Here is a 14,168-nt window from a genome sequence, read left to right on the forward strand (position 1 = left end):
ATGGTCTGTACGGACTTGATTGGGCCTCCTCCGCGCCTCCTCTGTCACCTAGAATCCGAGATCAGAGATTTGCACGCCACACAGTCCGCATGGTCCGCTGCCGATGTAGGTCTGGCCTGGCCTGGCAGCTGGTCCCGTCGGTCCCACCGTTTCTGCGACGAACAGTCTTGGTCGAACCGTCGGTTGGTGCAAATATGGCCAACCATTCTGCGGTGGTGCTGCTCCGGGTAGTGTTGGTGCTGGTTACTGCAGCAGGTCGTCGGCCGGCTTTGGCCGACGATCTAGGGTTGCTGGTGGACGTGGAAGGCATTCTGAGCGAGCACCTGATGCCCGTGTCGTACCTGATGCTGGACGGTGATCCCCAGGCTGCCGGAGAAGTCGAGGGTCGAATGGAGAGTGATTCAGCTGCGAATGGCACCGAGCTAGACCCGGTGCTGGATGCTAGCTACTCGCGTGCCCTCTGGACGATGCGGTTCCATCGGTAATACACGGCCAAAATACAGTTGGCAGCTAGGTTCAAACTAAATTCGACGGTTTTTTGTGTGTTCTTTCGGTTCGCAGCAACATGATCAATTTGTATCGCTGCAACGGGTACCTGGCCAAGCGCATTCTCGCCGAAGCGTATCCGGTCGGGAAGTCGTCGACGGCACAGCTATCGAAGCGCATGAGCAGCGCCCACTCGAACGGTAACGCTACGCTGGCTGCGATGATGACGGACAACTCGATGCTCTACGACCAGGGTTCGGCCGGCTATCGCGAGTGGTTGACGAAGTAGGGAAGCTGAGATATCGGGGGGGAAATTCCTCGGCAGCCTTGCCTCAGTTTCATCGAACTAAACTTTCCAGAACGGCCACGCTAGACGACATCAACCAGAACTACTTGTCGGCGGCGGCGAACCCGGAGGCAATCGGACATGGCTACCAGCAGCGGGTGGCTCACGGCACCACCAGAGTCGGTGAGGTGGCAGGAGCAGGACCGGGGGAGCCGGAGCAGGAGCTCGAGTTCGACGAGGGTGTCATCACGGGCTACGCAGTCCAGCCGGCGCCCGTCGCCAGCAACCCGTACTACCCCGTCCTCCCGGACCATCCGTACCGGCGGGAGCTACTCCAGGGTGAAGCTGCTTCCGGCTATGGTCGGGGCGACCGCGGGGACTACTACTACGCCGGCCATCCGCCGGCGCTCGAGCTCGACCACAAATCCCTCCGCAAGCCGGCGGGTTCGGTCGGGCTGAAGGACCTGTTCGATATAGCGCTCACCACGCTGGCGTTCCTGTCGTTCGGCATGTTCATCCTGCAGGTGATCATGTGCATCACGATGACGAAACCCGAAACCGGCATGATGATCCTGCCGACGCAGGTGCCGGTCGAGGTGGACGTCGACGAAGGGGAGGTCCGGCATCGCGCCGCCCGGCACCTGGTGCCGGGCCAGGGCCTCAGCTCGGCGGCCGGGGTTCACGAGCTCAACCGGATCGCAGCCCAAGCGCTCGACTCGGTCGACGTCATGCGGACCGGCGACCAGTGTCTGGAGCGGAGCCTTTGCTCCGTCAACCGCTTCGCTCGCACGGTCAAGACGATCAAGTTCTACTGGATACCGGTGTGGAGGTGCGGCCCAACGAGAGCCTACCCACTCTAACTTCCCTAACGCTTCCCTTCTATGCTCCACTGTTCCCGCAGCTTGGCCGTTTGTTGGAAGGCTGGGGACGGACAGTTGACGGCGTTCCCTAGCGAGCGCCCAGCCTCGTCCAACGTCATCATGAGCTGCCTGATCGCCACCCTGGCCGGACTGGGTAACGACAACTGCCGTAAGCTCTATCGTTGCCCGCACCCCACGAACGGTGGCCAGTAGACGGTGGCTGTGGCAGGACTGCTAGACTTCAACCGGCTACATCTAAACGGGCACCATCGTTCGGAATAAAATCAAAGTCGGAGTGCCGATGTTGGGTGATGGAATGTTAATCATAAGCTTATTACTAACACTGAGAATAACCTGATGGGTACCGTTTTATAAAATCCCAATTTCCTCCCAACGCATTTTTCTCTTGGTTTCCGAAAGGCCTACACCTTGGGGCAGCTTCGACCGTTCTTCGTATATTGTAAGGTGTGTAAGGTTTTAGAATAGATGACATTACTCACAAAATTTCACAATTGTTCTTTTATGAAATACTAGGATGTTCAATAAGTTCGTATGGCCGATAAGCCTCCCTGAACATCAATGTACTTGATCCTACGAGACTCCAATTTTAGAATTCCTTGCCGGAAGCGAAGAAACTGGAACGACTTTAAAATACGCTTCCGCAGCTGTTATGACGTCATCATTTGATGAAAAACGCTTTTCACGCATGTTTTATCTGGGTCTGAAAACAGATAGAAGTCGCTAGGGGCCAAATCTTGTTGGTACGGGGAACACTCCAACAATTCGAACTTCAATTCACGGATTTTTGTCTATTTCAAAATGTTGTTTTGACCTGGTAAGTAAGTAAGTAAGTAAGTAAGTAAGTAAGTAAGTAAGTAAGTAAGTAAGTAAGTAAGTAAGTAAGTAAGTAAGTAAGTAAATAAATAAATAGGTAACTAATACGATAAATCAGGAAGCTATCCTGTATGTCTGCGAGAAAAACTGAAAAAAGGTGCAGTATCGTAGCATCGCAACAGAAACTTCCGAACCAAAATGGAAAGTACAGTGCAACCAACCATTTGATTTAGACCACACGGAATTCTTTAGCAAGGATTTGCCTTTGGTTCTGACTTTTGAATTTACGCGGCCCACGTATATTCGATTTTCAATTTTTTGTGACGCTAGGTTGCTACTCTTGTCCCTCAATTATGCCGTGCAATTTCGGTCACTTTGAATGTTCAGTTAATTTTTGGCAGCTGGCTTTGTTTGACGTGTTTTGGTTCATCTTCGATTTTCGACAGGAGCTGTTGAACTCTGTCCACGACAATCCAAATTTGCTCCAGAGGCTCATAGAATGGTAATGAACTGTGGGGTTATGACGTGGAGCTCAAAGCTCAACCATCCCAACGGAAGCAGCCACACGAGCCGAGAGCGAAGCCGAGAACAGTTTGCTCACAGTTTTCTTCGATTGCAGGCGCATGATGAGCTCTGGCCATATAGTAGAATCGCCAATAAGGTATATTACTACTACAGTGTGTTGAGGAAAAGGAAAACAAAACGGATAAAGATAACGCTTGTAAAGCTTGGAAACGAAAACGCTTACAAAAGAAAACGCTTGTACAAGTGTATAATATCTGATGGGGACAAAGTAGATATTTATAAATAAACCGGCCCACAATACAGGGTGTTGCATTAAGACTTGGAGATTGAAATGTTAGAAAACTCTGCCATTGTTTAGTCGATTTTGACAAATTAATCAAATTCTAAAACCTCAATCTATGCCATTTTGGTCAAGGATCAATTTACTAATAAAAAATAAAAGAATTATAAAAATAATCATTCTATTTGAACCACCGTGAAAACTGTGCGCGCTTATTGTTGCGTAATTTCCTCCTACTTCTGTGGGGCTATTAGAAGAGTAAGGTGTATTATCGAATCGAAGAGAAATAAATTGATTTGTGAATTTTTTTTTCTGTTTTTTAGATTTTGTTGCTGTACCAGCAAATAACAACTTACATTATCCGCTAACCACCATTGTCCGCTGAGGCATAAAGCTTTTCGACAGAAGCGCAAACAGTTTGGTATTTATCTGAAACGCCAAAACGTTTTTTCGCGCATCGCGGAGCGTCACAGTATCACTATAATCCTGACTTAAAACAAGTGGCTGAAGAGTGGTGTGAACCTGGTTCTTCGGCTCCGAAATGAGTTCGTGTCAAGAAATCGCCCAAAACGATGTTAGCATCGGTTTTTTGGGATGCGAATGGAATTTTTTTAGCGCATTACTTGCAAACCAATAAAATAAATTTTGATTATTGTTGTAACTTTTTAACGACTGAATTTGACTGACTTTGAATTAACGACTTCCATGCGACTTCCAAACCTTAAAAAATCATGCGTGGAAAGCATTTTTCATCAAATGATGACGGCATAATAGCTGTGTGGAAGCGTATTTTGAAGCATTTCCAGTTTTTCACTTCAAGGATGGAATTTATAAAGTGGAGTCTCCTTCGAACATATTGATGTTCAGGAAAGCCATACTGAAAAATACAGTGTATTTCAAACTATTTGCATTTTTCTTATCGAGGCTTCGAATATAATGAACAAGCCAGTATCTGAAAATGTCGAGTTGTGTTCCTGATCAAGTGTTTTCGCGGGGATTACTTTCTCAGATGAAGAAAACTGCTACCGAAAGTAATCATATTTTATTGGATGTTTATGGTGAACTCTTTTGGCTCTTACTGACAGGACGTGTCAGATGTGGTTTGCGCAGTTAGAAAGTGCTGACTCTGAGCTAATTGAAAGAAAGAGCTAATTGGGTTCCATACGAATTGGAAAAAAAACGAAAAATTGAAAGAAGGAAATCCATTTGCGAATTACTGGTTGCACGTCAGAAAAGAAAGGGCTTCTAGTACCGAATCGTCACTGATGATGAAAAGGGGAGTTATTACGAGAATCCTCAACACAAACAGGCAGGGTAACAGCCTGGTGGTGAAGGAGGTCCACCGCAACCCAAGCGAAATATTCATTGTGCATATTGGGGTGGGATATGAAAGGTGTGGTGTACTGTGAGCTTGATTTTGCCAGCTCATAGTACACCGCACCATGAAATTATTTATGGACAACGCCATCGACAACGGGGAATGCGTTTGAAGCAAGCTTTGGCTAGAAAACCCAATGCTGCAGACGTAATAGGTTAGCTATTTTTATTTTTTACTCGGTAGATGAGTGATCGGTTACTCGTGATGACAGTTCCAATCGATCATATCGTTTAAAGTTTATGCTCGTTGTCAAGGTGACACTTGACACGAAAACAAAATATGTTAGGACTGTTTTTTGTTTGTTCCACTCAGTTGAGAGTTGAAATCAGTTGTAGAGTTGGAAGAATCGAAGCGTTTTGCAATGTTCATCCGGTTGACTTTTTTGCTCGTCCTTGCTCGTCGGCGGCTAGGTTGGTTCGCTCTATTTGATCGGAATTGCTGTTGCTGGTTGCCCGGTGGCGAAGAAACCTTTGGTTTGGTCTTTTCTGCTATCTGGGTCCTTGTCATCCTTGGACGCGCTTGCGATGTGCGTGCTAAAGTCGTCGTCCACCTGCGACCAAGACAGAAGTGGAGGGTGGTGAATCCCCGGAACCGGAGAGCGGTGCGCGTGATAACTAATGGCTGCCCGGTTAAAAAGGTGGCTGAATGGAAAGCAATACCAGCCACTCAACCTGCAACCAGCAACTCCTCTCCACCGCTCGCCCCACCACCCCTCCTAATCACACTCTTAAACGTTTGCCACAACAAAGGGGCCACACGGTGGTAATAAACACGTAATCGCAGCTGTGAGAACTCTCAGTACCGCTTTTCGGTTGTCCATTAAGCCCGGAGATAATCGTCTATTTATCATCCCTCAGCACCATACCGCCTTCCCTTCCCCCCATCCACCCCGTTGTCAGCTTTTTTTTGCTCCTTTTTTTGGTATGACAAGGAGCATCGCGTTTTAGTCCGCGCATGAAAGATGGTTCTGGCCCTGACCCGGCTCGAAGACTTCCCATGAAATCTGGTACGGAGTCTGAAGCTGTTAGCGAGCTGGGTGTGAATAGAGGGGTAGAGCCTTTGGCCCAGGCCCTGGCTCGAGACGCCTGTTCTTAAACTATAGTGTTTATACCGCGCTCGACACCTCGCTCGACCCCGACCCTCTACCCCATTCTAACGGTATTTATTTCCTTTCCGCTTCTACTCTACTATTATTGATATCCTTTTTACGTTTGTGCGTGCGCGGGTGTGTGGGTGGATTTCCGAAGATTCATGGTTGCGTGATCGCCTAAATAGGATAAAATTGCTTTTATCGTTCAATCGTTCCTTTTCGTGTTGTGCAACCTACGACACGGCACGACTTCACCGTTCCTGGTCCTTTTTCCTAACGGCGGCAAAATCAGCACGCTGTCAGATTTTGTCGACACCCTTTCCACCGGTCCGACCTGGGAAGGACAAGATTTTTGGTTTTCTTTTATGACAATTATATGCTAGACCGCGGTTTCGACACTAAATCGTAACATTTTGGACAAATGTGTAACTCAAAACTGCACACTGTGTCCAAAATTTCAAAGTCCAAAAATGGTACGACAACTGCGTGGAGCTGTTTAAGGCCAGGATGCGCCGATACGTATGTTTGAATACTAACGCATTGCTTTTTGCCTTGTTTAATGCTTTGGGAAAAGAAATTCGTCATTTATGGGGAGGTACATGGGCATTTTGGAATTATCGTCAGATAAATACAGGTGTTTTTTGAGTAAGTAAGTAAGTAAGTAAGTAAGTAAGTAAGTAAGTAAGTAAGTAAGTAAGTAAGTAAGTAAATAAATAAGTAAGTAAATGTTTAACTACCTAAAACATCATGTCATCGAAAGGAGAAACACAAACAGACAAAAGAATTAAGTCTGAAATCTATCTGAAATCTATCTGAAAAAGACAGAATCAAATTCTAGGAGAACATAGCAGAAGTGCAATTTTAAATTTTAAATTTTATTTTACTAAATTCTGATCTAACTTTTTATTTACATTTATAATCCTTTTTATTTGACATCAATTTGATTTAAATTTTTATTGGAGAAAACCTTCCCATCAGAGCTGCCCCATACCTCCATATCTTCCACATCTTCAATTGCAGGCCAAAAAAACATTGTTATGGAGATGGAGTTGGCCTCCCTTAGTCGTTTCCAAAAAAATTTGTGTCGATCGATTGAGGTTTTTGCACTGTTCCAGATGCGGCAATTTTGCTTGTCTACTTAGCCAAAAAGTTCAGACATTCAACTTAAAGTCTTGTAATTACGGAAACTACGAAATGGATGGACCAACCCAGTTTAGTGGACCCTGTAGTTTATGGAGTTTTATGGACCAAGGATATGGAATAGTTTCAACCCAGAGTCAACTACTCTTGGTTTGATCTTCTATGGAGCTGCTGCCACGTGTTACAACCACCCTTCAGTTCGGTGTCAAGTGCCATCAATAGAAATACTGTTCCATTTCCAGCTCTGCTCTGCGGTTCTCCATATGTGTACGGTGATCGCCATCATCCATCTCCATCTCCGGCTGTTACCAGGAGTGAGTGAGTGAGTGAGCGGGTTCGTGGAACACGCGGAACGGCGCACGTTCGCTGACCCACCTGCGCAATCCCACGGCTCGCTCGCTCACTCACTCACTGGCCGCAGCTCAAGGGCCGCACCGGTCTCGCGGACAGCTGCTCCAGCCATCTCACTCCGGCCGCCTCACTCAGGGCGAGGGCCCTCGCGAGTTGGGCGGTAACCTTTTTCGCGTGCCGCGTCTTCAATTATCGCGCCCGGCAAGTGCGAGCGAGAGCCCCGGTCGCGATTGGCCCGCGGCATCGACCGGGTCCTGCTGACCACGACGACGACGACGACGGCGCACCGCACAAATGGTGTCCAGTTCGAACGAAGCAACCGAAGCGACCTCACAGACCTTCTTCTTGGGGCACGAGATTCCGACCGGTCCGGTGTGTGAAGTGTGCTCTCGTTTGCTGTGCGTGATTGCGGGAGACAGATCCTCGATGGCCCCCAGGGAAGGCCCCCAGTGAATTGGTTGGTGATCCCTCCGTGTGCTGGGTGATGTGATCCTTAGTGCTGCTAGTGACTAGTGAACTTCGCAATGAACCCCAAACCTCAGACGGGCCCTTGGGTTCGTGGCTCAGTGTCGCCCTCGGCCAGCGATGGTGGCCATCAGCTCGAGCGGAAGGAACCGCCCAGCTTCTTCATCGAGCGGCTACTCGGCGTATGGTCCGGGTCCGGATCGACGGCCAGCGTTGAGCCGGACGGACGACGCAAGCTGGAAGACCACGATCCGAAACCGCGACCCACGACATTCCGAACGACCCCCGGGACGACGACGTCCTCTGCGTCCTCGCCCGCGACCAGCTGCTCGTACATCGAGTGTCTCGAGTTCGGGGAGGACGAGAAAGAGCTGCCCGGTCCGGGTTCCCAAAGCCCAGGCCGATCGGCACCGTTAACCACACATTCAACCGCACCACTGACGCCGGTGCCGCGGACCACCGTTCAACTGCCGCCCAGCTGCGGTGAAGACTTCCGGGACTTCCGGACGTACTCGAGCGCGAACGCTATCGCCAGCTGGCTGTACCAGAAGCAGCAGCACCACCAGCAGCATAGCACCTCGCGAACCATTCGGGAGTGGCAACTTCGCCAGCTGGACCTGGACGCGGTGCCCAAGGAAGCACCGTACGGTGGTGCACTGTACGGTACGTACCCGCAGAGATCGAGAGTTGACGGCTTCCGTATCTACACAATAACTCGTCTCTGGCATTGCTCGTCCACTACCTTCCAAGGCAAATGCGGAATAACGGGGAAATCTACTTTCACAATCTTGATTCTCTTGATTCCCGAAGTTTCTTATCACTGGGCAAGTTTTGCAATTCCTCGAGAAAGATGGTAATGGTCTGGTCCGGACTATACGGTGGATGCAATAAAACTTCCCAACCAGAGGTCCCAGAGTTTCTGGGGAGCCTCTACAGACGTGTGCCCTTGGCCTTTCGTTGTCCTGATGGCACACAACACAAACACCACTTCCGTTGGCCAATTCTGACCATTTCTGGTCGATTGCCAGCTACGAACGGTAGAGTAGACTTGTTGACAGTAGAGATCTGGATCGGTAGTGTTTGTCCGTGCGGAAGCAACTCATAATAAATGATTCCGCTCAAGTCCCACCCAATACCCACTAGATCATTCCGTTTGTTCAAGGAAAATTCTGGGCGATGGAAACATCAAAAATGCCTGGACGGAATCGACGAATCGGAAACGTATCTGCTCCATAAACAGCAATCACAATTTCAGCGGCGTGTCTTTCGCCTTTACTAGACAAAAACGGTAAATTGTACCAAAGTTTCTCTTTGTTGACCGCCAGTGTTAACACCCTGTAACTAACAACTGAATCGAACAAACAGTCAAACCGAATATTTGTTTATGTGAAGTGTCACCTTGACAGCGAACATAAACTTGTAACTGTACGATCGAGTGCATCACGAGATGTCGATCAGGCAGCCTACCGAGAAAATAAAGGATTTCTTTTTGAGCCATCCTAATATACGCAATATCTCTGACTCTGACTTGCTGAATGACGGGACCTTCCAGGATTAGCTTATTGTCAGGACGACTCAAGTACTAAGCAACTTTTTCCTCCAAGTCCAAAATCCTGTTGGATCCGCTTTTCACGCTACAGAGCGTCTATTCCAACGTATCCTATGAAGGACTAGCTAAGATATAGAAGACTAACAGAAGTCATCACCACATAGTTGAGATCTGGTCCATTCCATAGCCGTTTCCGAACGTAAGTAAACACCTGGAGGACCAAAGCCAAACTTTGGCGAACTAACCAAAGTGTCAGTCTCTCATTCGCTTGCGTTACAATAGTTTTGTAATTTTCGGTTCGATTCTTCGATCGGTCCAACCCCTAATTAGCTCGCGGCAACAAACGTGTGAGTTGGTCTGTGTCCATGTAGAATGGCTGGCGAAGAATGTAGGAGCAAACATGGAACCGAACCGGGAAGCCAGATACGAGTCAACGGGCCGAGTAATAAAAGTCGAACAATCGGCGATCGTCAACGTCAAAAACGTCTGCATGCGCGTACACGTCGTGTTTGCGCACCATTTTAGCACCTTCGTGGCTGGTCGCGTTCGAATTAGCCGAGCATGAGCCACCACCGCTGACATCGCACGTTACAATGCGTGTTTGTCCAATTGTGTACGGCCCAATGTTGTCCTTTCATCGTTCCCTTGTTCGATGTCCAAACAGGCCGCAACTAGGCATCGGCGGACAGGACACGCGGAAGATCGCACCGTTTCCGTAAATGTTTAATGTGTGTCTCCTCGGACATAATGTGCCCACGAGAGCGGCTCCATTGTCGAGCCTGTCCAGCCCCGTCCAGCGATGTCGATAAATACATCACAAACATTGGTGTGAAAATTGCTTAATGATGTTGTCCGGTCCGGCTGCTGTTGCGACTACCACCGGCTCCTACTGCTGCTGCTGCTGCTGTTGTTGACAGGTCCGCTGATGTCTCTCCTTCTAAGTTGCGAAGTTTTCCTGGAAGAGCGTCTGCTCGGGACGAGCTGTTTAGCCGCTGTTTATGGCCGCTCTGCTAACCGCCTGGCCGATGATAGGATGGTTAGGCTCGGGTGGGTCATTTAACCCGTTTCCATCATCTTCGACAGGATTTTTTAGACTGGCCCCAAGACTGTTTGCCTGTCCCACGGCAGCGCCCAGAGCTGAGCTCTCTCTCTCTCACAGACACTCTTCACGCTGGTTTTTTGTCTCGCGTATTTACGACATATTTATGGTTTGCTTTTGTATTAATATTGGTAGATCTGTCACGGACAATACCCGAATGCCGTAAGTGATAAAAATCACGCTCTCAGTTTATTCGGGTGTGCTTTTGTGCTTTTGTTGAAGTACCTCTGTGGACCTCTGTATAACCATCATCAGTTGGGCTCACCTCTTCGCCAGTCCAACGGTACAAATAAGACCAGTCTCTGGCATAGACATACAGATACAGTAACCGTAAACATGCAGGGGGCCTTTGAATGTCTTCATTACTGGGAGCAGATGACCTAGCGTTAGCCTAAGCGGATGAGTGGCATTACCGAGCCCGATAATTCCGGCTCCGTCCAAAATAGATTGTTGGGAATCACAAGCAATAGATGGCATCGTATAGGTTTTTTGGTAAAACGTGTAACACCTTTGTTAAGCATCTGAAATCGATCGAGTTTTGTTCCTGGTAAAGTGGTTTTGCTGGTAGTACTTCTTCATTGCTTCAATATGAAGAAAAGTATGCTACCGACAGTGATCGCATTTTAATGCACTGTTTATGCCTCTTGTTACAGTTTCCATAGAATTAAAAAAAGAGACACTAAAAGAAGAAAAAAAACCAATTGCGAATTCCTGGTTGCACGGCAGGGGTTCTTGTACCGGATCGTCACTGGTGATGAAACGTGGATTGATAACGAGAATCCCAAACGCAAAAAGGAGTACTAAGCATTAATGAACACACAGTGAAATATGCCACTACCACTGCGCAAAGGTTTTGCTGTGCATATGGTGAGATACGGAAGGTGTTGTGTACTATGAGCTTGCAAAGCCGAATGAACTTAGTGATGGACAACGCGATCGACAACAATTCATGTTTTTTGATGCTTCGGCCATAAAACCGACCCGAATGGTATGCAAGACATTTTAAGTTGATTTTTCTATATGACTCGATCCCACATCGCACAACAGGTTAAGTTCTGCTTCAAAAATGTCAGATGGGAACTGATATTGCACTCGCCGTATACACCAGATATTGCTCCTTTGGATTACTACTTGTTTCGTTGCTTAAGTAACGAGTTGACAGCGGCGCATTTCTTATAAAATTGTTGAAAAATGGATCGCTCTGATTGAATCGCTTCCAAAAATTAGGAGTTCTATCGACGTGGAATCCGGGAATAACCTGAAAGATGGGAGAAAGTAATAACTAACGACGCACAATACTTCCATTCGACTTCTAATAATTTGAATAGTATGTGAAAATATGAGCACACCTTCATTTTGAATGGCTCTTTAGAGACGATGAATATTAGATTGAGGTTCTAAGACTAAAATGTGGGCGATAAAATGACATTAAGATGTAATCTAGTAGACTGGTGCGGCCATTTGTGTCCATAGACCAATTTGAGCACGGCGAAAATAATCTTAGTTTAAGTTCGAAGCTTGAAATTTTCAGTTTTCACGCCAATTGCCTTCGTTTTGCTCGGTAATAAAGCAACTAGAGTACATTTTTTTAATTTTTGCACATTTATAACGTGATATTTAAAATGTTTACATATAGCAAATGCAAAATTAAAGCTGAGAATTGTATGGTGAAGAATTCGCAAGACATTATGCTGAGAAGCAGCAGCTTGAAATATGATAGAACCCTTTAATTATCCAAAGTTAACCAATCAATAACGTAATTTAGCTATTAATTTGAATATTAGTGGTACAAATAATAAGGATATTGCACGTATTTTCGAAAAAAGCGAGCAAACAATCGGCAGCAATAATTAAGCTGCATGAAAATGAAGTTCGTATTCATCATATAAAAGCTTGTGACCGCAAGAAATGAACACCAAAACGAGTTAAAAAAACGTATTCTCAATATGTCCTTCACAAATCACTACCAATTCGCCTAATATATTGGCCAAAACCGAAAATCAGAAGGTCTACAACTCCCTACCGTGCATATCATTCGACGTAGCCCATAGCATGTAGACAAATCTGTGAGAAAAGCTGTTTTGGAGAGATGAAGACTATCATTATAAGAAGTTGAACTTTTCTGCTATATGAGTTCTAAATCATCATTAGGAAACAAATTACTACGGCATTATGTTCTGGGGAGGCATTATTTACATGAATCCTACTAGTTGGTGACCTTACCTGGTCATGGTGACTCGAAAGCTGGCCAGAACTTGATGAAAGCAAAAACTTTCATGAATGAAGCAGTCTTATTGGTGAAGATTTGTCCGCACCACAGGATATTATGGCAATCCACAAGCAGGAAGTAGTCATGCAGTATCTCGTTGATGATAATATCAAGGTTTTAGGTTATTCAAATCTTTGTCCAGACCAGCCAACCACATGTGGTTGTTCATGAACCTGAGAGTATGCGAAAGTATCCCACTCAGTTTAACAGAATTAGCAAAATTAATCAAAACAATATGTAACAAAATAATAAATGAGGATTGTAGAAAAGACCACATAACAAAACGAGGATGTTTGGCCACACTGTCTGGTTATTTTCTGGTTACTGTAAGGTTATTTTCGCCGAAGAGAAATTTAGCTTGTCCTTAATATGTTTGACCAATCAATGATCCCCAAGTACAGCAAAACTATAATTTACACATCTTATTTTATGTTTTTGATTGACGTTTGATTTCATTCAAACAAATATTTCTTCCTCGTATTTCCTAAAATCTTTTGTGTTTTTGAACTAAAGTTATTTTCGCCCTCCACAGTAGTTAACAACCGTTCGAAAATCGATATCGACCCTAAACTCTAATAAGTAGACTTTGGAGGTTCATTGGACGTACCTTCAGTTAGGAGCATATCTGAGGGGGACTGGGTCTTTTTTGTGTTGTGTGCAAACGGAAGGTCAGCAAAAGTGGTATGATTTTCGTTGCAGGCTCCAAGATCACCACCAAGCGGTACCGGAAGCAGAACCGCGACCGAAAGCCCCGGCAGGCGTACACGGCGGTGCAGCTCGAGCGGCTGGAGGAGGAGTTCAAGAAGGACATCTACGTGAGCATCAGCAAGCGGTCGGAGCTGTCCCGCTGCCTGAACCTCACCGACACGCAGGTGAAGACCTGGTTCCAGAACCGGCGGACCAAGTTCAAGAAGCAGACCCACTCGCGCAGCAAAATGCTCGAGCGGACGATGCACCACGCCCGGATGCAGCACGCGGACAGCATGCGCCGCTGGCTGCTCCAGCCTCCGTTCGGTGGCGGCGGCCCTGGCCCTGGTGGCGGAGGCCCTGGTGGCGACGGGAGCTTCCAGGTGGTACCGACCGGTATGATCTACATCCCGCGCACCGGGCACTCCCACGCGAGCCTGACCACGCTCGTACCGCCCCGGTTGCCGCCCGCGAGGTACATGGCCCTGGCCGGGTCGTACTACTCCGGCTCCACGCAACACCCTCCACAACGTGCCTTGCCGACGTTACTGATCGGAGCCTCCGTTGTTGCAGCAGCGGCAGCGGCTGCAACAACCGCAAACCAAAGTCACCTGACGGCCCCCGAAACTCCGGAAGTTTCGCCTTCGCCGGACACGACGCACTGAACCGACGGCGCAGGGTTCCAGCGATACGCCTGTGTACGAAAATCTCGCAGTTGTGAAAAAGGCCCAGCTCCACACACAGTCCAGGCACACACATCTCGTTGAGTCTGGCGGGGCCAATCGGCAGCCAAGCGTGTGCTGACGTCACTAGACACTAGAACCAGAGCTTAACGGAGTTTGCCGGCTCGCTCGGCAAGTGAAATAAAG

At 47.4% G+C, this 14,168-nt stretch overlaps 2 protein-coding genes across 2 annotated transcripts; both read left to right on the top strand.

The window, feature by feature from the left end:
- The first annotated feature begins 194 nt into the window (after nt 1-194).
- Nucleotides 195-1,845, top strand: LOC131213347 (uncharacterized). Its single transcript, XM_058207374.1, has 4 exons — nt 195-481; nt 562-771; nt 846-1,601; nt 1,674-1,845. Exons 1-4 carry the CDS (start codon nt 195-197, stop codon nt 1,843-1,845), a joined length of 1,425 nt encoding a protein of 474 aa, XP_058063357.1.
- Nucleotides 1,846-7,754: 5,909 nt separating this feature from the next.
- LOC131213348 (homeobox protein php-3) lies at nt 7,755-13,964 on the top strand. Its single transcript, XM_058207375.1, has 2 exons — nt 7,755-8,358; nt 13,312-13,964. The coding sequence occupies exons 1-2, from the start codon at nt 7,755-7,757 to the stop codon at nt 13,962-13,964; spliced, it is 1,257 nt and encodes a 418-aa protein (XP_058063358.1).
- Nucleotides 13,965-14,168: the final 204 nt, after the last annotated feature.

The sequence above is a fragment of the Anopheles bellator genome, chromosome X (assembly GCF_943735745.2).
Source record: "Anopheles bellator chromosome X, idAnoBellAS_SP24_06.2, whole genome shotgun sequence".
NCBI lineage: Eukaryota > Metazoa > Arthropoda > Insecta > Diptera > Culicidae > Anopheles > Anopheles bellator.